The 25,883-nt window shown below is 38.0% G+C and overlaps 1 protein-coding gene across 1 annotated transcript; it reads right to left on the bottom strand.

Annotated features, from left to right (window-relative positions):
- Window positions 1-5,624: 5,624 nt before the first annotated feature.
- On the bottom strand, window positions 5,625-22,226 carry LOC143884252 (transferases, transferring acyl groups). The gene is made up of 16 exons (XM_077387716.1): window positions 22,047-22,226; window positions 21,881-21,944; window positions 21,712-21,757; window positions 19,782-19,918; window positions 19,202-19,275; window positions 18,929-19,013; window positions 18,728-18,817; window positions 15,703-15,776; window positions 13,965-14,052; window positions 10,711-10,837; window positions 10,510-10,614; window positions 8,061-8,190; window positions 7,782-7,833; window positions 7,468-7,512; window positions 5,922-6,020; window positions 5,625-5,822 (listed from the first exon to the last, which is right to left on the bottom strand). Exons 1-16 carry the CDS (start codon window positions 22,094-22,096, stop codon window positions 5,670-5,672), a joined length of 1,419 nt encoding a protein of 472 aa, XP_077243831.1. The 5' UTR covers window positions 22,097-22,226; the 3' UTR covers window positions 5,625-5,669.
- Window positions 22,227-25,883: the final 3,657 nt, after the last annotated feature.

Consider the following 25,883-nt stretch of genomic DNA (forward strand, 5'->3'; position numbering starts at 1 on the left):
ACCACTTTTATTGTATTTACGTCTTTATAAGTTGATGGGGGTGGCCCAGGGAAGAAAAGGGAGCGAAGAAATCACTTTCCAACTATAAATACTCTCTTGTACCCTCTCTCCCTCAAACCATCTCAAAATCCTAGAAAACATACACTCGTTTAGAAAGAAGCAGAGTAAAAAAAAAATGAAGAAAACAGGGTTAGCCATATGGGTGTTGGTGGGGTTAGTCATGGCTCAGCTGATGGTGGAGCCGAGCGAAGCCCTTACCTGCAGCGAGATTGCAACAGCGTTGAATCAGTGTGTGAGTTACTTGAATGGAACGATTCCAAAGCCACTTCCGAACTGCTGTGATGGTGTTAGAAAGGTGAAATCATCGGCTGTATCGGCGGCTGACAAGCGCGCGGCTTGCAAATGCATAAAGCAAACCGCAGCCAGCTTCCGCGACATCAAAGACAGCGCAGTCACTGCGCTTCCTGCCCAGTGCGGCGCGCCTCTTTCTTTCCCCATCTCCTTATCCTTTAATTGCGATTCGTGAGTCCTCCTCTCTGTTTCTTTTTTCTTTAATTTCCTTGGGTTTATTTAATCACTTTCTTAGGAAAGTATTGAGGAAATTGAGTGGATTTTGTGATGAGTTTTCCCGCATTTGGATTACAAAATTCATGAAAAAAATCTATCAAAAAGTGGCTCCACGTGGACAGCAGGATTGTTTTTTTAATTTTTAATGGATAAAGGTAAAGGCTTTCAAGGTTTAAAAAAAACAAAACTATAAAAAAAATCCACTTTCCATGTGTTGGGACCATGGTTTTAAATTTCGACCGAAATCCGAAATTTCGGTTCGGATTTCTGTCACCCTGAAATTGGTAATACCCGGAACGTTATATTATTTCGATCGAAATTTCAGGAAATTCAAATAAAAATCTTTTTTTTTTAAGGGAAGTGATATATCCGCCCCTTTTGAGTTTTGATTACTAGGGACACATAGCACCAGTGTACGTGTCCATCAGGCCCATTGAATTCTCTTGACGTCAAGTACATCAGCCCCACTTTAGTCATTGATACACTGGCTCCTAGTGTCCCTGGTAATCAAAAGGGGCGGATATATCACTTCCCTTTTTTCAAGTACTTAATATTTTCCCAAAATTTGGTATGAAAGAAAATATTGTTTTGAATTGTTCCGTCGGATTTCAGCCGAAAATTTGAAATTTCGGTTTCGGTGAGGACCGGAACGCGTTTCAAAACCGAAATTTGAAACCACGGTTGGAGCCCGGGTAGAACCCGCCCTTTAAAACTAGCCATTACGGGGGGTTGGGGAGCCTAAGCGCTCATCCACATCTTTTCACTTTTCAGATGTGTGATCTTTGCTTTTGGGTGGAACCCCCGACAATCTCCCCTTTCACTTTTCAGATGTGTGATCTTTGCTTTTGTGTGGAACCCCCAACAATCTCTCCCTCTCCGTCGGGAGAAACGTGTGGGAACTATGAGAGCTTCTCTTAGGATAAAATTTCCATGCAACCAAATGGATGCAGGGAAATGAAATTTCCACCCTCCCTAGTTTGTCATTTTCGTGAAAATAACGTTATTTTTTAGAAAAGTCAAATGAAAGGGAGTGGAATTGGAGTCATTAAAGAAGGAGAAGCGGAAATGATGGAAAAGTGGGTGGAGGTATCGTTTCTCCATATTTTAAATCCTTTTTTTTTTTTAATGGCAAAAATGGTTGTGCTGATATCATTTCCCCATATTTCAATTTTTTTTCACTTTTGTTTTTCCATATTTTTTCTGGCATGGCTAAGCAAGGATATTTTTCACGTTGCTAGGCAAATATGATCTTTCCTACAGTTAATATGCTCTCTAATTTACCATTTTCTATTTGTTTTCATTCCTTTTGACGTGGGTTTAATATAGTTTTATTACCCTATTGCTGGGCAAATGTTTCCTTTTATACTCATATTTACTATATTTGTGTTTTTCAATCTTTTTTGGACAAGGGTTTCATTGGTATCCGTGTTTCCTATTGTATCTTTTATTGCCATTTACAATGGGCAATGATATATTCGCACCCCCCTGGAGAATGATTCGCACCCCTCTTAACGTGAATTCTAGCGGACTTTTAACACTTTTTGATCTGTAAAAGGGGTGCGAATCATCCTACAGGGGGTACGAATTTATCATCTCCCTTTACAATAATTTTGAGTTATTGTATACTTCTACTTCTGAATAAAAATTAAGTTTTTCTCTTATATCAGGCACATCTCATTTTGTTCTTGCAATAAGTAGTAATTAGTTTGTAGTCTAGACATTGATATTCTCATTTTAAGATATTCTTCTTTTTTTTCATGAAATATATATGGGATTTGGAGCGGCCGGTCTGCCGCACTTAAGACCAGCCACGTACACCTCGTGAATGGAGACAACAGCTTTTGTCTTCATTCACGAGGTGGCTGGTCTGAGGTGCGGCAGACGAGTTCTGCGATGGACGCTAGCAATTCCCATCAATGTTATTAAAATGCTAAAAGAGCACTAACAATTTCATCAATTACTCTTCATGCAGGATCACTTAAGTTGGAGGTTCTTAGGAAGTAATAAATAGAGGAGCATCACATATTGCTACCTCAGTCGTCTTTCGATATGTCGTTAAGTAGCGGATGTTGGAGGGACCAAAAGTGGTGAGAAAATAGAGTAGAAATCCCTCCATGATAGCCGTATAGACTTGTAAAAAAACTAGAGAGATCTTGTTATGGGGAATGGGTATGAAGTGTTAAATAAACAGTACTACTTTTATATACTAAGTTTTGTGTAATCTCTCTCTCTCTCTCTCAAGTGCTATGATTTGTTTCATATCCCTACGAATAAGTGATATTTTTATCCCTGATTTGCAGGGATATTTAGATATTAGAGGTGATTGAGGTTTCAATATTCCTACCATGGGCATCTCCTTCCTATTTCTTCTTTCCTTCATCCCTCTGCCCCTATATGGGGTAAGTTATTATCCCAATAGACATGCTCTGTGGCTCTGAGATATAAAATTATCCTTGGATAAACTTGCTCCTGGACAGGTGAGGTAAAGGGTAATTTCAAGATAAACTTATCCAAGAAGGATAGCCAATCGCAAAACACCTTATCTCAGTTTTTCTATCCCCGTGCTAAATTTTCCTTTTGAATCGTCAGGAAAAGATAAACAAAAATGGTGAAAATATAAATTTCCATCCTATTTTCAATTTGTTTTTTAATCTAAAGAATTCATAAAAGAAAAAACTTACAAAAGCAACTAAAAGTAGATATGGAATTATACATGACCCCCACTTTCCAGTTCTCTCAGAACATGATAGAAAATTAAATAAAGGGCCCAACCGGTGGCCTCTTGATCTGCAGTCAAATGCACTACCACTGAGCTATGGACCCATTTATATTATAAAACATGTTGCTTTAATATAAGATAAATGCTAATAGGGAGATGATATTTTCATTTTGATCACCCCCGGGCAGTACACATGTGTCCCCCTTATAACGTGATTTGACGTCAAAAAACATTAAAGTTAATCACGTTATAAGGGGGCACATTCGTGCTGCCCGGCCGGGGTATAAAATAAGAAGAATTCTTTGGATTTGAAGAAAAAAATGAAAAATTCTCCAATAGTTCCATTTTCCTTATTGTTCATCAATCGGAATGCTGCGTGTCTGGTGCACTGTAGGAGGGACCAGCCAGTCCCTCACTGCCTGCACCTTGGACTGGTCCTAACCCTATATATCATCTCCATAGGATGAACCTAACCCTCCGATCTATAGAGGTTTCAATAATGTAGAGTCGTATGTTAGGATCATCCTATGGAGATGATATATAGGGTACAGCCTATTTACGTTGTGCCCTAACAAATGAACGACTTGGATCATCCTTGGAAGTAGGACCCAGCGTACTTTTCAAAAAATATTGAACCTCAGGAGCAGTCTCGGAAAAAAATGACTACCTACCAATGCTATAGCATCCATCGCGAAAGGCATTTCGGCTGGTCTGGCACATGTCCGACCAGCCACCTTGTGAATGGAGACTAGCAAATCCCATGCTATTTTATATGTGTAAGGCCATATAGACCACTACTTTTCAAAAAGTACTATACGTCCCACTTCATAGGCTGAACCAAAACACTACCATCGTAATAATCCCCCATTCTTCAATACATCATTATCAAGCAATAAGCCGAAAAATATGAAAAATTATGGGGCTCTTTGGGCACCTCTAAAAAATATTAGCATAGAATCATATGCAAATAATTTTAAAGTAAAACACAGTTATTTGCATATAATAACAACAGTAATTTTATAAATGACACAATTAATGACCTACAAAGAGCCTTCATGACCAATTTACAAGAAAAATGATCAACTTTTTTTAAATGAAGAAATTATATTAAGGGCGGAAAACGCCGAAACAACCGAGATGGTCAGTGCATTAAGAAAGTACAACAAAGGAAATCCAAGAATAAAAAGCATCAAGGAGGGAGAAAGTCAAATGACTAGCCTCTCATTGTTTACTCTTGCTCGGCCTAGTATATTAACCTCTAAAGTTACGATATCTTCTAATATGATGGTAGGAAATGGAGGAATCCACCGCATGCTCCATGATCTCAAGAGACCAATGCACGAATCTCCATGGATAAGAGTGCCTACCCTTCAGCCATCCAAACCACCCTTCACGATCAGGTCGGATCCTGTCCCGAAAGAACTACCCTAACCTCTGCCTCATTTGAGTTTGCAATCCTTATAGTACTTCTCATCTCCCCACGATCATCTCTAAGGAGGCCAGGATTGCCCAAACTTAACCCATTAAGTTTAGTTTCAACATTACCAATTGGCTCTCATCCCGTACACGTGATCTCGACCTGCTCACTACAATTGCATGCATCTCCAGTCTTACCAATGATCATATGCTAAAAAATGATTCACTTAAAATAATATTATTTGAAAATAAAGGCCTTTTTGCAAATAAGACTTGAAAATTATTAGAGTAGCTGATGATAATGTGTTCGACTAAGGACCTCTTTGTCAAGCCTTAAAAATTATTTCCATTTAATTTTAAATGCAGTCTTATTTGCAAATAAAGGTTATTATGGTCTTAGTTTGATCTTAATTAATGGCCTCCGAAGAGGCCCTAATCTTCCAATTGCAATTAAGATCCAAGGGTCCTGCATTTCACTCAACCGTATGCTAAGAATATATCACCAAAAAAATTCAAATATTCTCAAAAATCTTCATGTGAAGGATCCTTCATCATCACTCTCTCCCAACACACACCTCTTCTTCTCCTCTATGAAAATCAATTGGGATTCTCAGCTCAGCAGGCTTTATCTCGGACTGCTTCTAGGCCCATTGTCGCTATAGTTTAATCAGTTGGAGTGAAATTTTAATTGTGAAATACATTTTGCGAGTGTAATTCTTTGCCATCCATTTCTACGATCAGCTTCTTTTTCTTTTTTTTAATGGCTTTTAGAAGATTTTTGCCGACCACCAAATTTAATATTTCCATGTTTTCAGTTGTTCAGTTGTTCTATCATTTTCTCTCTTGGGATTAGAAACAATCGAGTTGGGACGCGATGTAGATGGGCTATGGGCCTCAGATTCACTGCAAATATAATGGCCTAGGAAACAAAAACACAATAATGCTTTATAAATTCAGAAATCAAAATTTACCAAAATTTCAATTTGAAGCCGGTGAACGTGGCAATGCCGGAAAGAACAGATAAAACAAAGGCATACCCGACCAAAATACTGAAGGATGAAAGAGATGAGGCAGAGAGGGTATCCACATACAAGTTTATCACCCCTGTAAGGACATTTGCCTGCATTGAAAAATAACAAGTTGAACTTCTTGGGTTCCAGATTTAGAATTTAGTTCATGTACCAAAGCAATTGAATGAAAATAAATTAGTTTGGCTCACCAGAACAAACGAGCCCAGTAAATTCCGATTGAATGCTTCTTCGAGAATTGAAGTTTTTGGTCCAGGGATAAAATCTGAAAGCATTAGAATCGCCAACACCTGCAAAAATTATACATTTTATCCACCAAAATATAAATACGCAACTTAATGAGGAACGGAAATGCATCTAACTGGAAGCACTCAATCTTGTAAATTTTAATTTACAAAGGTCGACAAGAAATTGTTTGACAGTACAATTTCTTGCTATTACATAAAAAGATGAAAATGGGAAAATAGAGATATAAAAAACAGCCTGATTGAAGAACAAAAAATAAGATATACAGTAAAAGGGATTTGCTACACAATTTCGCAGGCACTTTTTCACCGCTCAAATTTGCATGAGAGAACAGCCACTTTGGATGAATTAAATGAATAAGACAAAATCTGCTAAAAAGTCAACCCATGTGGCTGTTCTCTTATGCAAAAGCAAGCAGAAAAATGGCTTTCAGCAAAATTGCCTAGCGAATTCCACAGTAAAATTGATTGCATGTTTAGTGACTTTAGCCATGTTCTGATTGATTAAACATGCTACAATGAAAACGGAAAAGTAGAGATATATGACATTTTGATTGGAGAAATAGATTGAACCATTTCAACTTGCATGATAAAATGAAGTAATCAAAAAGGAATCTCAGGGGGGCTTACAACAGAGGAAAATATAAAGCCTGTCTGAAATTTTCTCCATATATATGATACCAATATTGTAAACATAACACACTCATACAAGATCATCTGGTGGGCCCCAACTTTGATGGGTATGGTCCAACATTCATATGGAGGGGATGATCCTAACCATAAGAGTAAGTACAGTTAAAAGCAACAAACAATAATCCACATTCAACAGGATAGTTACTCTCCGCAGACAGCTAGAATAGTCCAATTAGTGGGATTTTTGAGCTATGACCCACCCATGGTTAGGCCTGATGGATGCATTGTCCGGATTTTAAACACGTGTAATGTACCTTTTTGGAAAAGAAAGAAAAAGCATGTGTCATGTATAGCTTCACGAATAGGGAGACGGAAATGTTCTTATAGAGGAACATTTCCCACTAACAAAATGCTAACTGGGGCCATGTGAGGGGAGATATTATATGCTTCTTAGTCTTCATATGATTAATTTTTGTTTTTGAATGGTAAGGAATATTAGTGACTGAAAAGAAGGGCCCGGCAACCGAGATGATCGATACAGCATGCTTGAAATTTCAGTAACACTTTTTCCATAAAAGTACTAAATACAGGATTAGTATGAATGAGAGTATATGATAAGTCTATCTACTAGCTGAATACTTATTCTTGAAATTCTAGTTCCTGTTACGTATATGAAAAGTCTATATCTACTAGTGGAGCACTTTGTCTTGAAATTCTATTTCCTAAAAGTTCACACTGCCAATGTCTATAATTACAAAAAACCTATTACAAACGTGATTTTAATAGTGAAAAGAAATAGCAAAACAATTGTAACCCATGAGAATCAACATGATTTCTTAAGAGAGGAAAATGGAATTACCTGAAAGTTTTGTGCGAATACAAAAGTAACATAAGCCAGATTGCACTGCATCAAGGTTTTCAAGAACTAGTTAGCAGCAAATGGAAGAACATGTTGAGATTTGAGAATTCAAATACCCAGATTACAATGGTGTTTATATATTTTTGTATATGAAAATCAACGATGGCACAAATCAGTTTCTTTTGTCAAATATATAACCAGATTCTTGTCTCAAAAATATTACAGATAAAACTTTTACACAAACAGTAATGAAGAATTAACTTTTGTTACTAGAATACTGATGAGTTACAGTGTCAATCTGAGACAGATCTTACCATACGCCGGGAAATTCTCTCAACATGCTTGTCTAAAATGATAGTTATTGACCTATTCAACATGCAATGAAATAAAGGATTAGACAGGTACAGCTTTCAAAAGTAAATAAATCAATGCTGAAATGAAAATTACCTACAAAAGAATATATACGAAAAATTTCCTGCAACAAAAGATATACCAAAACAGATATACCAGGGGACATCTTATCCCCGGCTTTTTTGGTTGTACTCGAACTGGGTTATTAATAAAATTGTTAATTTAAAAAAAAAAAGATATACCAAAACAGAACCGCAAGAGCCCAGACTCTAATTCTTGTCCATTGAACACTTCTCATTTTATTGGCTGTGGTATTTCCAAAGAACAAATGATTTGCTAATTGGATGCCAACAAGATACATACCCCAGTACCCTGAAAACACAAACAAAAAATTCAAGAATTAAAGAGAAATCGTACACGGTAAAACATGTCATTCACTCATACATCAAACTAATCTTATTCAACAGTTACATAACCCACAGATTCCAGAAGTTATGTGTGCATCAGGCTACCAGGCTATCAGCCACCATAGTCAAGTCAGCCTTTTCCCTGGTCTGCTTTCATCTTAGTTGTGATTTATGTAATGTCCGAATTTAAATACTGTTCATAATTGAACATTAAGATAAAAGAATAATCTTCTGTGATTTTATTAAATGTGCTATACATAAAATTATTTTAGCAGTCTTGTATCAATATTTTCTTCCTTATGAGCAATAATATAATAGTGATCTTGTACCAACTTGAATTTCCAGAGCCGCTCATAAAATTATAGTGATTGATTCACATGTGTATTATTCTCATAGGAAAGGAAACTTTACTAAAAGAAAAAAGAGGAACGAGAAACAATGATTCACATGGAATTAGGGATTGAGCCTCTAGACGATGGTAAGGGCTTTGGCCTTCAACCTTGAGGTCTGAGGTTCCATCTCAGCTTACCTATCACCCCCTGTGGTTTCTGACACATTCAACTTAACCTCTAATGTTTAAAAAGTTACAAATAGACCCCCTGTGATTTCAATTTGTGTAAGGTAGACCCTCTCAGTTGACGGTTCGTCCACAGATTGAAGGGTTAGGATGATCCAATGGAGCTGATTTTTTTGGGCACACCCTATCTATGTCAGGGCCATCAAATGAACACTTTGGATCATCCAAACAATGTGGGCACACTGTGTTTTTGGTAGTGTGGGCCCGAATCCAAACACTACCAAAAACACAGTGGACCCACATTGTTTGGATGATCCAAAGCGTTCATTTGATGGGCCCTGACATAGATAGGGTGTGCCCAAAAAATCAGCTCCATAGGATCATCCTAACCCTTCAATCTGTGGATGAACCGTCAACTGAGGGGGTCTAACTTACACAAATTGAAACCACAGGGGGTCTATTTGTAACTTTTTAAACATTAGGGGTTAAGTTGAATGTGTCAGAAACCACAGGGGGTCTAAGTGTATTTTTCCCAAAAAAAAATGATTCACATGGATTTGGTATTGCATTACACAAATGCACCAATAAGAGAACCATATATATAAAAAGTTGGACCATTTAATTCTTTCATACATGGTAAACATGGCTAACCATCAACATTTTTTGAAGCTGTGCTCAAGTTATTATTACAACCAAGTCAAGTGACGCTAAACGTTTTGTTTAATGTATCATGTGAATTACTAAATTATTTGGGGTCAAAGGACGGACTTGCGACGAACAAGTTAACACTAAACAATTATGTGTCTATTGCTATCTTATACAAAACAGGATATAAGTATAGGCCCCATCACTTAAGCCAAATAGGATCAGCATACTTGTAATTTGTGAAACATGACTGATACATATATAAATAAAGAGAGGAAGTCATGGGAATCATTCTTCAACTACCTACAATGGTCCAAATCTGTAGGGGTCCTCAAGTTCTTTAGCTTCTACAACAATTAATTGTTAATACAGGTGCTACATTGTTTTCTTATGTGTCATGAGCTCGTTGCATCATTGACTCTGGTGCTTTGAATAATATTACTGGTGACACGGGTGAGTATTCTTAATAAGTCTTTTTCATTGAATTCTGTTAACTTGGCAGATGGTACCATACCTCGAATCACAAGATTTGGTACTGCACATCCTCATTCTAATATATATCTATTTTCTGCGCTATTTACTCTAAAATTTCTTTTCAGTCTTAAGTTTGAAAGCAAAATACTCGTCACAAGTTGATGCTTCATTGTACCAAGGGGCATTGGTAGACATCCCAACATTTCAGATTCTCACTTATTTGACTCCATATTCACCAGACTACCCATACAAAGGAGATCTTCTTGCAGCTTATAAGCCTAGACAAGAGGGATCCTTAACCCACTCCCAAACCTTATAAAATAGAGTACGCTCGGCAAATGTCAAGTTATTGGATCTATTAGTTTGGGTAATAAAGCTCTCGCAAATATTTATACGTGAGATTAAAATCAATGCCTATGATCTAAAAAATAACATAAATTGAAGGTAAATCATAAAATAATAATCGTTATTTAGAGAGCCCACGTCCAACAAAGGCATACAGTAGACTAGTGCATAAAGAATATCTTAAATAAAATGTAATATTAAAATAAGGTAGCTCATAATGCATAGCCCATAATTTCAATTTTAAAGCACAAAGCCACCAATCAACAAGCTTAAAAAAGATAGAATCATAAAAGTAATCCTCACCGAAGATACTAAAAATGCCCTCCTTATTTTGGCTGATAATGTTCATCTCCCGTTTGTTAGAGATGAGGTACTCATTTAACCCACAGAGTAAACATATCTGGTAACCTGAAAAGGAGTAAAGATTCAATTGAGCACTTAATGTGCCCTAGGATCAAACCCAAAAAGTGATCCAATAGCTAATCATTCTTAATAAGATTATACCTATAAGAAGTGACGAACCAATAATGCCACAATATTGAGGATGAATTCTAATTATGGATGTCAGGATAGATATAGCTGCAAGTGTGAAAAAGAAATTCCAATGCACACCATATTCCCCCACATGAACCTACAAAGAATAGAGAAAAGAATGCCCTCACATACAGGGAGCACAATAAGAAAATAAATTATGAAATGAACCTCCATTCAAACCCATTGCATGGGATGCACTCTTGATATTTCATATTGAAAAGAGGAAGTATATCCTAAGTCATTGGAAAAAGTACAACCTGCTCCACTTATGACGAATCATGCTAACTTCTTGTAATATAGCTAAAGCTGAGTAACAGCTACAAATAAACATTGATTTATTTTAACACACAAAAGAAGGGTTAGGCTAGATGGACAGAAGTGTAGCACCATGAGTCCCACAAATAAATATCTAGTCCCATAAGATGCAAAGCCAATCGAGCACAGATGAGCCAACGATCGACAAGATCACTAGCAGTTGCAATTATCGCTCCATCCTCTGCCACGAAACTAGATGAAGATCACATCAAAGTGTTTATTTTCAAATTGGTAGAAAAAGATTTTACCCAATAATGTTAACCATTAAAAGCCACCAAAATTGCTGATAATCATTGGTTTCCCAAGCTTTAGCCTTCCCAATATTATAGTATTTGGTGTTGTTGTCTCACCAAATTTCATATGGTACATCTTCATATATTTCTCATGCGAATAAAGATAAACTTTTAAGCCTAATTTTTGCACCGTATTCTCTTCAGGTTGAAAAGCTATTATGGTTTTCTTGACTTTGAAGAATCATGATTACCCCTACTTTAGAGGATAAATAAACAACAACAGTTCATTTCCATCATAGCTAAAAAAGCAAGTCAGATGTTTCAACCCAGCTTTCAGCAGCATAAATATCTACATACTAAATCCTAACACTGAAAAAAGAAAATATACATCACAAATTCACACCTATAAGATGAGAACCCGTGTATGTGTATATATATGAGAAAACGGTTTCTACACACAAGTGTAGATAAGTTATCTACACACTAGCTCAAAATACAGTGGGGGCCCACGTTGCTTGGATGATCCAAAGCATTCATTTGATGGGCCCTCACATAGATAGGGTGTGCCCAAAAAATCAGCTTCATTGGATCATCCTAACCCTTCGAACCGTGGAGGCAAAAAATGGACAGATTTGTGAAGGTTTATACACGTCCATTTTACCTTCACAAATCGTAGGGTTGGGATGATCCTATGGAGCTGATTTTTTGTGGACACCCTATCTATGTGAGGGCCAATCAAATGAATGGTTTGGATCACCCAAACAATATGCCCTCCACTGTATTTTAAGCTAGTGTGTAGATAACTTATCTACACTTGTGTGTAGAAACCGTTCTCTCTCTCTCTCTCTCTCTCTCTCTCTCTCTCTCTCTCTCTCTCTCTCTATATATATATATATATATATATATATATATATATATATATATATATATATATATATATATATTGAATGATAGAACCCATGTAAATATATTCTTTGAAATCACCTAATCAATTGTCCCAAAGGGATGAGAACCCATCACAAATTGTCCCAAAGGGGAAGTTGTGGATACGGCACTGGGAAGAGCATCCACAATGGTTTCATGTATCAATTTCTGAATAGAATCTATAGAGGGAGGAATGGATTGAGCCATCAAACTTGTGGAAAGATTTGCCTGGGAAGCATTTTGAGTTCCACCCCTCTGCCTTTACCATTTCGGGGTGGGCCTTGTTAATCCCTTGTCTAGTGTGTCCAAACTCTTTACCTTCAAAGCATTGCATCTTGCTAATGTCAAGCTGTCAGGCACTTCCCTTGTCACTATACGCAAAAGGTAAGGTATCTAATGATGAAAAAGAACTGAAATTTAATGTTGGCTGAGTACAGATAGGGGTTTCAACCTCGAGTCATTCAGACAAAGTGGATTGGAAATACAGATATGTGCCATGGCTAATAAAGTTAGCATGTGCAGTCTCAAACTCAGGCCATAAATGCATAAACTACATGACTCGGCTCCACTCCTGGAGCTTTCAAAATTCTATAGACCAATCATCAGAATGGTTTTGAAAGGTAGTTTCTTGTTCAACCGATAATGACACGGAGCAAGAATAGTACGTTTGAAAATCTTTATTCCCTTCGCAATACTATGATAAATCGTATTTCAAGGATAAATCCACATCTCCTGTTAGGTCTTGTAAGGAGGTAAATTTAGAGCAATGGATGGTTTCACTTCAACAAAATTCAATATCTAAGTAATGAAGGGAGCGATATATATCTTCCATCGAGAAAGTCCTTTGTCCGCAGAGGACTTGACTGCAATCCCATCAAGCATGGCCAACAAGCCTTGGCCTTCAACAAATATTCAAAAGTAGAACTCCTAAAGTGAGAATTTTGTTCCATCAAACTAAACAAAGACGCTCTCTAATATATCAGAAATACTGAGATCTACAACAGAATAACATCCCTAGCCAAATGCAGTAAATACCTTGAAGACCAAACACAACAGATCTTATGCACTTCAAGCAGCCACAAATTTATCGGAAGCTTTTAAAACTAGATTTCTGATGCCATAATTTTATGTCTTGGAAGTTTTAATGACACAAATTGATCAAGCATAACAGCCACAAGCGATTGAAATTATAAATCTAATTATGTTTGCCATAAAACAATAAAGAACACCATGTTGAGTGTCCGTAAGATGCTAAAGGAGCATATGCAACTATAGTTGCACTGGTCGACCCAAGCAAGACAAGAAAGAGAAGGGAAACAAAAGGTGGTCCATGAAGGTGGGGTAGTGGAGGAATAGAAGAAGAGGTATGTGTTCCATGAAGGTTCAATCGACCTTGTTGCAGAGAGGGAATAGCAATAGAATAGCAAAGAGAGGGATTTTTTATTTATTTTTTTGCGTGGTTGTGGTGGGTGGGTGTCGTGGTGGGGGGGAGGAGGGAGGAGGGGGGCTGTTGGTTCTATAAGAAGAGGAAAGATAGAAAGGAAAGCATGAGCATGAGCATTTCAGTCATTTTAAACAAATGGCTCATTACTTTCAACAAGTGAAAAAAACATGGATGGAATACACAATTGTTGGGAGTTCAGCTTCTTGCTTCTTGCGTGTGTGTGTGTGTGTGTGAGAGAGAGAGAGAGAGAGAGACACCACATATACTGAGTTGTAAAAGACACAACAAAATGAGAAAGAGTTCCTCACCTGATAATCTACACGAGCTGTAAATATGAGCCGACCAAATCCTAGCAAGAGTAGTGGACTTACAGATTGAAGTGATGCCTTCCATCCCCTGGGGAAGAAAGATAAAATCTTCATTTGATGTGATCCATTAGCCATAGGCTTCTATCAAAAGGGTCATCAACCAACAAGCAGACAAGAACATAAATAATTACATCTGAATTCATGCAATATGTAACCAATTGAATTTATGCAATACATAACCAATAAGAATTCGCAATGGTAATTAAAACACAATAAAAAATACTCCGCCCAAGTCCTCCAACCTGGATTACGGAACAGAAACCCAGCAATCTTAAATTTTAGGCAGTTTTGCCTTCAGATATTACTCTCAAGAACCTCTTTCCATTCCCTAAAGAAGTCGTGAGTAGTAACTCCCCAAAAGACCTTCCTTACTAGTGCTCAATTGACTAAATCGTTATTCGAGTCCAAAACCACCTTCTTGGTATCGTCCTCCTCTTAAAAGTCCATTGATTTCTCTGCTTACTATAGCCCAGGAAAATGCAAAAAAGGTATCATCTCCATTAAAGTTTTCCCTCTATCTCCTAAGTAATTGCATTTCCAACCAATAATAAGATCACAATGCGTTTTAGGAAGATCCACATTATACCAAACTCCATATATTTCTAGCTATCTTACAATGAATAAAAATATGACACATTGATTCCTCTTCCTAGCCACAAAGCAGGCATTTATATGCCGAACGAATGTTCTTCTTTTGGAGTCTGTCAAGAGTCTTGATTTTATTTCTAATCGTGGTTCAGGGAAAGCCTTGAAACCTAGATGGAACCGGAGCAATCCAACTCATACCTAAAATCAGTTTGTGATATTTCTTTGTTTTGGGAACCTTGAAAAAAGAATTAGTCAATAAGGAACCATGAGAATATGCTGCCCAAACACACAGCTCACGATCCACCTGAGAAACAAATACCCCCTCAAGCATGCCGAGAGAGAGAGAGAGAGAGAGAGAGAGAGAGAGAGAGAGAGAGAGAGAGAGAGAGTACACTCAAACTCACTATCTTTTAGATTCCTACAGAGAACACCCCACCACCACCACCCACCCACTCACCAACACACACGTGCGCGCCCACCCGCCTGCACCCTCGCACCCACTCACACACGCAAACCATCACCATCACGACAAATACATTCAGAGATTTTTGCCCCTTTATCCGGAAAACCCTGTAAATACATGGAAATTCTTGGACAGCTAGCAGTTAGCAATTTCAACCTCAGTCCAACTTCAGCCTCAGCCAGAGTCATTAAATCAGCCTGCCTACCATATCTGACTCCAAATTTCATTAGAGCAGAAGTAACAATGAAAATGTCTAGAATACATTGTCCCCATATTTACCTACCACTTCAGTAAAACTTAAGCGTTGAATGCCACCCACCCACCACCCACACATCACACAATAACTTTAAAAAAATAATGTACCAGCTACATGATGCCAGTGTAGGCAATCTTAAATATTTACAAAATATTTGTAGAAGAAAACATTAGATCAGACACTGAAAGGCATTCCCATATATTAAGTATAACAAAATGTAGATGCATAGCCATAGCCGTTGGCATTTCTACTTATATTAAGTATAATCAGGAAAATCAACATTTAACTAAACCAAGCATATTCTTGTAGAAAATGCAAGTTAGTTTCAGGCTATAAGCAGCTCACCAACTAAAAAAGTCAAAATGACTTACACTGATGTGGCATTCCGAGCCTGTTTGGAAACAAACGAATTTGCCAGTACAAATGATCCTACGCCGAGATCCATCTGTTACACATGCAAGTTTTAAGAATTCATAAAGATACAGGATAATTTTTGTGTTTTTAATAACCACCAAAGGCATTTAATGATGAAAAATAATAAGCATAGAACAAACTTCAAAGTTTAGCTTTTGTCCAACTGACAAAACCGTCAAAGGAAAAATCCAACTTCATAACTTTAGTCCAGAATCCAGACTATATGAAAAAAAAGGTTATTTATCTTCGATTGGCAGCTTGCAATTTCATAAAATTTTACAAACAGACATACAAATAAATACACACGCGCGCAAGCACATACATACATGTATACAAGACAACCTTTAACCGACTCAAAGTCTAGAGCATCAAGACCTTTGGAGTTGGTACATACTGACGGGATCCTACTCGAGTGCAGTCATTCACAGGCGTAAGGTAGGACCCACTATCAGTGGATGACTAAAGTAGATACATCTGGGTTTCTTAGAGAAAAATCCTAAGCTCTTTCTAAAGTTTAAGATCTTTAAAGCTCTTGTGGAAAATCATATATGTGCGTGCGTGCCTCTCTCTCTCTCTCTCTCTCTCTCTCTCTCTCTCTCTCTCTGTGTGTGTGTGTGTGTGTGTGTGTGTGTGTGTGCGCGTGTATAGAGAGGGAGACAGAGAGGGAGAGAGAGAGAGAGGGAGAGTTTCAAGAATGCTACATGTTGTATCAAAAGAACAGTAGGTGTATGAAGAACATACAAGATGCCATTGGTGCATAGAGAAGAAATAATTATACTCCTATATGCTACAAGTAATATACAAGCAATGGATTCTACTTTACAATCTATAAAATAAAATAACCAAATGAGGAAACTAATGTAACTTTCAAATCCTTGGGTTTGTAAAAGCAGAAACATCTAATAGCATGCATAGCGCAAACAAAGCTCGCACCATTTTGTAGGGTACCAATGAGAAAATGCTACCAGCAAAAGGGGTAGCAAGAGTACTTTTAGAGCTAATAAAACTGCATTTGTGAAGTTTTGCTTATATTGTGGAAGTTGTATTTACGGGTTAGGGATAGGGATTGGGGGAGGGCAGCCAAAGATTTCACGTAGTACTTTTGATCAAAAAAATAATCTGATTTATTTGTACCTTTCTGTTTCCTCGTCCGAAATTTGGTACGGGGAGCTGGCGGAATTTTGGTGGCCTGGGAGGTATCTCAATTTGCTTTGGAGGAAAAGGTTATTGAAGCATATTCTATTCCTATCTTGCTTACGAAGGTGATCGATGGAGCCATTCACAAAAAAAAAGGGAAGGTGATCGATGGATCCTTTTGGACTTTCACAGGGTTTTACAGTTCGAACTCTTCGACAGCACGACGTATTTTTTGGGATGAGCTTGAAGCAATCAGAGGAAAATGGCAGTATCCTTGGTATGTGTGGAGGAGATTCCAACGCCACTAAATTCATCGATGAATGTGCGGGGGCATTTGAGGGTTTCATCTAGCATGTTGACCTTTTCTATGTTTGATGGATAAACGCTTTGGTTGATTTTCCTTTGATCAGAGTATGTTATACGTGGGCCAGAAACAAGAGTAGGAACCTGCTCGATTGGAAATGCCTTTGGAGGTTTTTCAATTGGAATGTTGATCTTGTTAATTGGAAAGAAGCTTTTCAGTTGAAGACACCTTGGGAATTGGACAACACAAGTATCAAGGCGATGAATAGAGTGGTGCTAGGTAAATGTCTTTGGAGGTTTGCGAGGATCACTCTCATCTCTAGAGGGTAGCAATTGCTGAGAAGTACGATGTTAGCTTCGGAGGTTGGAGACTGAGAGGGTGGATAGATTCTTGGATACTCTAGAGGCAACATTTATTAAAGAGACTGCTGAGGATAAAAGAGTCAGCATTCGGGAGATTAGAGGGGAATTTTCAGTTTACTCTTTCTACCAATGCCTCATGCCGGGCACATCTTCCTTGTCTACAATCAGAGCTCGAGAATTTTTCACGAGCAAATGAATGGAAGGATACAGATTGAAGGTGATTCTGAAAATGCAATTGCATGGGCAAAAGGCAACAATACAGGACCTTGGAAATTGGCAGCTACTATCCATGAAGTAAAAGACAGATGAAACAACAATACAATTAGCTTTACCTTTAATCATACTCCTCGGAGTGCAAATGAGCTAGCAGACAGACTAGCTAAATCTAGTGTAAATAGACCAAACCTCACCATTAGGCAATCTCTGCACGATGATCCTTAGCTTGTACTTCGGCTTTTCATTTTAATAAAATATGTTTCAAAACAAAGAAGGGATTGTTGCTTAATGCTTCAGAAAAAGATTGAAGGAAATTAATGGACTTAGTTTTTTGCTCATTAGCACCATGGATGGTAATGAGTGTCCATGAAACCCTTTGAAGACAAACTCTCTCCGTTTCCAATTGGCACATTAAGAGCAATAATGTATCTTTCAATCTTCAACCAACATGCAACCCAGTGTGGTGATTACAGTCAAATGTACTCAGCGTAGTTGAGCAAGCTCTTAGTAAGCAACATGGCGTTCTTAGATAAGCAGATAATTAGGAAGTACACAAAAAATATAGGTAAAAATGTCAAGATAATATACTTCTGAGACAGTAACAATCTGGGACGGAAAATAGTCTCTTTTAGATGCAGATATGGGCCTGTAAGCGCATGCTCATGTAAACGAAACAAATACTCTGGCATTTATAATATTGGACCATTAATCCCAGTCCCAGACCTTCTTGTCTTGGATTAACTGACTAACAATGAAGACTAAAAGTTATTCCAAAGAAGCAGTTGTATATTGAAATTCGACTGATCATATTTAATTAGACACTCTACATTCGAGCACTCAAGAAATTGTTTCCGTGATGAATGAGATAGGTTCATTTGACGGTATAGTGACTTGCATTTATAAAAGAGAACCAAAAATCAAGAAGCAACAATTGAATTTCTGATAGAGCTTAAAAGACCTTACCAGACCAGTACCATAAGTCTCGGTCTTAGCATATCTTCTAGGGTATATTTTGAAGTCAACAGCCAAGATGCACAAGCATGTTACAATCATCTACATCACACGCAAATCATTCTTCAGAAGGGGCAAAATAGAAACCACTTTTTTTAACGAATTGATTAGAATAATAATATGAAGACCAGCTAGGTCAAAGGGAATGCATACCATGGAAACTCGGTATGATGAAATGTTCATCCTAAGAGAAGATATAGGCTGAACCCCTTCTTTGGAATACTTAGAAGTCATAAATCTGAAAAAAAAAAATTACAGCCTTTAGACTTATCTTAAAAACACAATCCCCATATGCTAATATCTCATGGAACGGCGCTAATATCTCATGGAACGGCCTCAAACATTCCAGATAGGCCATGTGGATCTGAGATTGTTGAACAAATAGAAGGCACACTAAATCAATCTTATCAAGGTTGAAAATTTTACCTTTCAGCTATGATGGAGAGAAGCAACAGCAATATCAGGCAAACTGCACAAACATAAGTCCATTCTGCTAGAACCTGGCATAAGTAAGGATAATAACATAATTATAATTTAGTGAATGGTTGAGTGGAAGAGATCAATATTTAAATCAGAACTAGGAGGCAATCAAAGGACTCTAAGATGAAGAACTTCCTCAACTAAGGCCATATTGAATAACAATATAACAAAATCAAAGCATCACAGGATGCCAATATAGGACGTCAATTTACAACTTACAACTACCAAGTCATAAAATATTATATTAGAAAGAAAAGGGAAACTTTTTCACCTAAGGCCATATTGAATAATGAAATTAAAACAGTATAAATCAATCTGAACTTGGAGGTAATCAGAGGCCACAAACATGGGAACTTCCTCACCTAAGGCCATATTGAGTAATGAGTAATGACATTAAAGCCCCATAAGATAACAATATAGGACGTCAAGTTACAGCACGCAAATCATAAAACATTACATATAGAAAAGAAAGAGGGATTGTCAAAACTTTACTTCAAGCTCATAAATTCAGTGAGAACAGACTTACTGTAAAAATAGAAAGGATTGGCAGAATGATGTAAAGAAAATCCATAGTCAGTGTGACCATGTAACTCCTCATATCTTTATGATAAACAGTCGCATCGTCATTCTTCTTTTGTACAAACCCCGTGGAACGTAAAATATCTGAAAAATAAATTAGCAATCACATTCCATACCTTCCACCATAAAAAACAATTTAAATGGACATCCCATGGAAACATTCAACATTTTGGAAAAGGGAATAGCTAGTAAAATTGATGCATGTGCAAAGTATTTCTATTTATGAGATTTATAGAAACTGAAAGCTATTTCAGGAGACATTGAAAAAATCTGAAGAATCACATGCTAATGCAAGCATATCAAAACTTGAGATAAGGCTAGTTAAATACCATATCTTTAATATGATCAATCAAGCCTATTTTTTAGCAGTTCCATCATGCAGCAGTATAAACAAATAATATCTATGAAAAACTGTCTTTCTGCATAACTGAGGTAGCAAATTATACTTATCATGAGATGCAAAACATGTATGATAAGAATGTCAAAATCATAGTCATTTTGAATCTTTAACGCAAACATAAAGGCAAATATTGATCAGGAGATGCTTTGATGACAGAAAATTCACTTGCATATCTTTCAGCCACAAATGCTTACATATTTAAGTCTCAACTTGCTTGTGGTGGATAGATGCCAGTTACTCTGAGCATTTCTCCATACTTGCTTATTTAGCATCATCTCTTACATGACCATCTAACGATAAATGCTGCAATCACGAATGACAGAAAACCACTGAGCAAAGACACTGAAATTGGAAGCTAGAAGATGCATGCCTCTGGTTTGAGAAATTCAACAATGTTGATTTCTATTTCAACATTTGGAGGGATAGAAATAGCAAGAAATTATATGATGAGTGGGCGTACAAACTCGTACTCATCATCCCATCCTTGATATTTGATCCAACAGGAGCTCACTTTTTGAGAAGCTGCTGTTGGATCAAATATCAAGGGCGGTACGTCCATCATACCACCTTTACGTGTCCGTATGCCCATTCATCATATAGATTCTCTAGAAATAGCAGATGGTCCCATATCCATCCAAGTGGTTCGTTTATTGAACCGAGAAGGAGGATTAAGAGATTTCAAGCCGACTAACACCTCTGTGTTCAACATTTTCAAAAAATAAAAAACCTCTATGTTCAAACATAACGCCATCACGTGAACTAAGTTCTTAGAAGAGAATTTCATGAAAAGTAAAGAAACTTCAGGAATCAAAACCAAAAGATAACCGCTAAGACATAAATGACACGTCCACCCTCAAGGTGCAGTGGTGCTTGAGAAGTCAACTCGTGTCTCTGTATTTACAACTTCGCCACTAATTAAATTGCAACGCCTACACTTATTTCTTTCTAAATTGTCCCTATAAGAAAGAATGGTCCCACATTGGAGCATAATTTGCACATAACTCAATCTCTTCTTAACATAACTACCGATGTCAACTAGAAAAGAACACAACGATATGCTCCTAGCTTCTCTAGGCAACACCGAATGTCCTATGACACTCCAATGATCTCGTGTCATAAAAAGGCCCAAATTAGAAAATAACACAAATACAAGAAGCATTATACCAACACAACAGTCTTAACCTGCATCCAAGATACTGGCATTTCTCCTACTGAGATAACACTAATTTCAGCATATCCTGGCAATCAAATTATAGAATTCAAATCATAATTGCAGGACGGCAAATCAATCTATGCATACCAATTTCTTAAAACAAGCAGAGAACATGTTCGAGAATCTATTCCGAGACGGAGACCAAAGTCCTAAAAATACGTAATTTCTAGGGTTTGACACAAGTGTGCAACAGATCTACGCTTGTCATCTGCTCAACAGATCTAATTTCAAATAAGCTGAGTATCAAATAAAATCGGAAATTACCATTTATGCTCTTGGAGCTGATCGAGCGCCGAAGAAGCATCAGAATCTGGAAAAAAGAGAAAGAACTATAAGGCATCCTATCTAAAAGAAAATCTTCTGAAGATCATGATCTTCGATAGGGTATTCAAATGTGATAACCGGTGATTAAAAAGAAAACGAGAATACTCACAGGTACAATTGCTGAGAGAGCGGCAATCTCAAGGATGGAAGATCCAGTCAAATTGCTCACGAATCTGAGAAAAAAAACAACGATAGAAAGTTAGGGTTTGGACTAATGTACGATTAAATATATGAATTGTTGGAAGAGAGAGAGAGAGAGTTTCAAAAAATCATACTCTTCTTTAAGCTGCTTGTTGGGATTGAAGGTCTTCCGAAGTGGATCCATGGTGGAAGATTTGAAAGGATCTGAGATCCGATCAAGTAGAGCGGGAAACCCTACCAAAAAGAATAGAGATTTGATATTTTCGCCCCATTTTACAGGGCGCTGATATTCCCCCTCCCCTCTCCACACACACAACAGGAACAGTTGGTGGGCCCAACAGAAACCGTTGGTGGACGGGTGGGCCCATTTTTAAATAACGTAGGCCCCGCCCATACCACCGTAGGATAATCCAAACCGTCCATTTGATGGGCCATAAACATAAATACGTTGTGTCCCAAAATATCATTTCCATAGGCTGATCCTAGCCCTCCGATCAAAATAGAAACTACATCTTATGCAACCTCTATAGATTGTAGGGTTGTGATCATCCTATGAATATGATTTTTGGGGCACAACCTATTTACATTGTGGCCCATCAAATGAATGGTTTGGATCATTCTATGGAGTTGGTCGTAACGTAACATTAAGGCCCATCCACAACATAGGACGATCCAAGCTGTCCATGGTTTGGATAATCCTATGGAGTTGGTTGTACAGTAACATTAAGGCCCAATCGTAGGCCCCACCGATTTGTTTCAAATTGAAGCGTACCGTCCACTACATAGGATGATCCAAGCCGTCCATTTGATGGGCCATAACGTAAATGGGTTGTGCCCCCGAAAGGGTTGGCCCATCAAATGAACGGTTTGGATCATGCTGTGGTCATACCGTAACATTAAGGCCCGTCCACAATATAGGATGATCCAAGCCGTCCATGGTTTGGATAAACCTATGGAGTTGGTCGTACACTAACATTAAGGCCCAATTGTAGGCCCCACCGATATTTTTCAAATTGAAGCGTACCGTCCACAACATAGGATGATCCAAGCCGTCCATGGCTTGGATCATCCTATGGTGTGGTTCGTACCAATTTAGGCCCCACCCATATTTTTTAAAATGAAGTGTACCGTCCAGACTATAGGATGATCCGAGCCGTCCATTTGATGAGCCACAATGTAAAAGGGTTGTGCCCCAAAAATCATTTCCGTAGGATGATCACAACCCTACAATCTACAGAGGTTGCATAAGATGTAGTTTCTATTTAGATCGGAGGGCTGGGATCCTCCTATGGAAAAATATTTTGGGATGCAACCTATTTACGTTTATGGCCCATCAAATGGACAGTTTAGATTATCCTATGGTGTGGTATGGGCGGGGCCCACGTTGTTCAAAGATGGGCCCACCTACTGTTCCAGTTGTGTGTGTGGAGAGAGAGAGAGAGAGACCGGTCAAATGGTGGGAATACGTTAGCCTGCCGTCCCGCGCGGGGGATATCAGCGCCCCATTTTATATTGGGAAATGATATCAACACTCCACTGTTTTGATCTCCCACTCCACTGCCTTTTCTTTTAGTATTTAAAAGACAGTCAACTGGTTCTTACAGTTCCCAAAAGCTCTCACAAGCCCATTAATTACTAGAAGACAGGCAAGGAGAGCATGGATCTCAAAACATTGAATTGCAGATATCATCTCCCCTTATATTTTTCGGGCAGTGATAAATTCACCCCCTTCTATTACAATATTCAACCCCTAGTTTTCAAAATGGATGGGACAGCCCACACCATAGGATGATCCAAACCGTCCATTTGATGGGTCACAATGTAAATAGTTGTGCGCCAAAAATCATTTCCATATGATAATCCCAGCGTCTGATTTATGGAGATTTGATTATATACAGTTAGTTTATGGATAGATCGGAGGGCTAGGATCATCCAATGGTAATGATTTTTGGGGCCATGTGGATGATCCAAGCCCAACCAACTTACATTTTGGCCCATCAAATGGACGGGATCACCCTATGGTGTGGGCTGTACAGTCCATTTTGAAAAATAGGGGTGAATATTGCAACAGAAGAGGGTGAATTTTTCACCGTCCAATTTTATTCCGAATAATGATATGGTAACCGACTAAGGGACCCAGAGTGGAACCCAACAAATAGCCTATTTGCATGTGAGCAATCTTCTCCTTGATTTGAGCAATCTTCTCCTTGATTTGTCTCTTTTTATCTTTTGAAATGGCAAAACTACCCTTCTCATGCCATGTGGGATGTTGGATTACTTCGGTTCCACTCCTGGTTCCACTATCGGTCTACCAGGCCCAACACTCATTCGTTCGTAGGCATTCAGGCAAGGTTTTAAATTTCGGTTCGGCCCAAATTTCTGAGGTAAGCGAAACTGAAATTATGTAAAGGCGCATGAAATGTCGTTTTTTTGGGCAGAAATTTTGGTAATTTCTGCTGAAATTTAGTAAAGGAATAAAAAATTAATATTTTTTCCCAAATTTTGCAGAATTTGCTGAAATTTCCGTAATTTTGGCCGAAATTTAGTAAGTTTCGGCCGTTTCGGTACAGAAATCCAAAATTTAAAACCATGTCCCCAGGTACCCTCGATTTGCCTATTTCCGGTTAAGGTGCGTAGCCAGTAATAAACAAGTAAAAGCTTCCGAAATTACGAAAATATCCACAGCCATCATTTTGTCTAGGGAGGACATGGTTCGGTTCGGTTCGGTTCGGTTTTGGGCTAAACCCAGAACCGAACCATATATAATCGGTTCCCTGAAATTGGAACCAGAACCGAACCATATATGTATGGAACCGAACCGAACCAAACCAAAACCATATATAATCGGTTTGGTTCGGTTCTGGGTTTACCTAACCTTCACCAATGGCCCTGTAACCCCTGTTTAGTATTTAGTAGATGTCCATTCTGCTAAACATTTGCATGTATCATGCGACAAGGCGCAAACCATAGTAACAGTAATAGTAGTGGGCTAGTAACAGCCTGGGTGATATTTATTGTTTTTGGTCATCATTTTACATTTGATTAATGCATGAAAAAGCAGAAAATGAACGGTTTGAATATTCCTATGAAGTGGGCCGTACATTACTTTTTTGAAAATACTAGATTTTAGGGCCACACCCCACACTCTATAAAATCTCGTGGAAATGATATTTCCATCCCCTCCATGAATCAAAACTTATAAGGGCGTGAATTAAAGTGGGCGTGGGGTGATTTTATCAAATGAGGAGGTATGGAACTTAAGAACTTAAGGCGAGGGTCGGTTCTCGGTCCGGAATTCCAAACCCAGAACCGAACCGAATTTGCACCGGTTCCCGGATTTCGGAACCGGAACCGAACCATATAGAAATGGAATCGAACAGAACCGAACCATATGTGCCGGTTCGGTTCGGTTCCTCGGTTCGAACCGGAACCATGTCCACGATGTCGCGAAATTACGAAAATATCCACTTTCCTCATTTTGTCTTCTTATACACGGTGTCGTGAAATTAGAACCCGTTTTAATGAGCAAAACAACAAGCCGGTTAGGTCGCGGATTCCTTCTTTTTTTTTTCAAATTTGCACCTTTTTTATTGAAATTTGCACCTCTGGCACTAACTATGGGGCTCTTTGCATTTATTTAGTGGACAAAACTTCGTTGACCGATTAGTTTGAAATAGACTTTTTCGAATGATCACGTCTAGAAAGGATTTTTCTACGTTTGTGCCAACTGCCAAGTCCTAGTTGACTAAAAGAGGCAAAAATTTTAAATGAGAGAAGGAGAAAGAAAAATGACATATTTGCCCTCTTTTCTTTCTTGGGACAGCCCCATCTACTCATCTAGTGTAAAATGGTAGTCATAATACGTACACTAGATGGGTATGTCTCAGGGAAGAAATGGGGACAAATATATCAAATCCCAAAATCCTATATAAACTCGTACAAGCATTTCTCGCCACCCCTACCACCATCAA

This window comes from Tasmannia lanceolata, unplaced genomic scaffold (assembly GCF_043159265.1).
Source record: "Tasmannia lanceolata isolate RefF3 unplaced genomic scaffold, GAP_Taslan_0.1 ptg000008l, whole genome shotgun sequence".
NCBI lineage: Eukaryota > Viridiplantae > Streptophyta > Magnoliopsida > Canellales > Winteraceae > Tasmannia > Tasmannia lanceolata.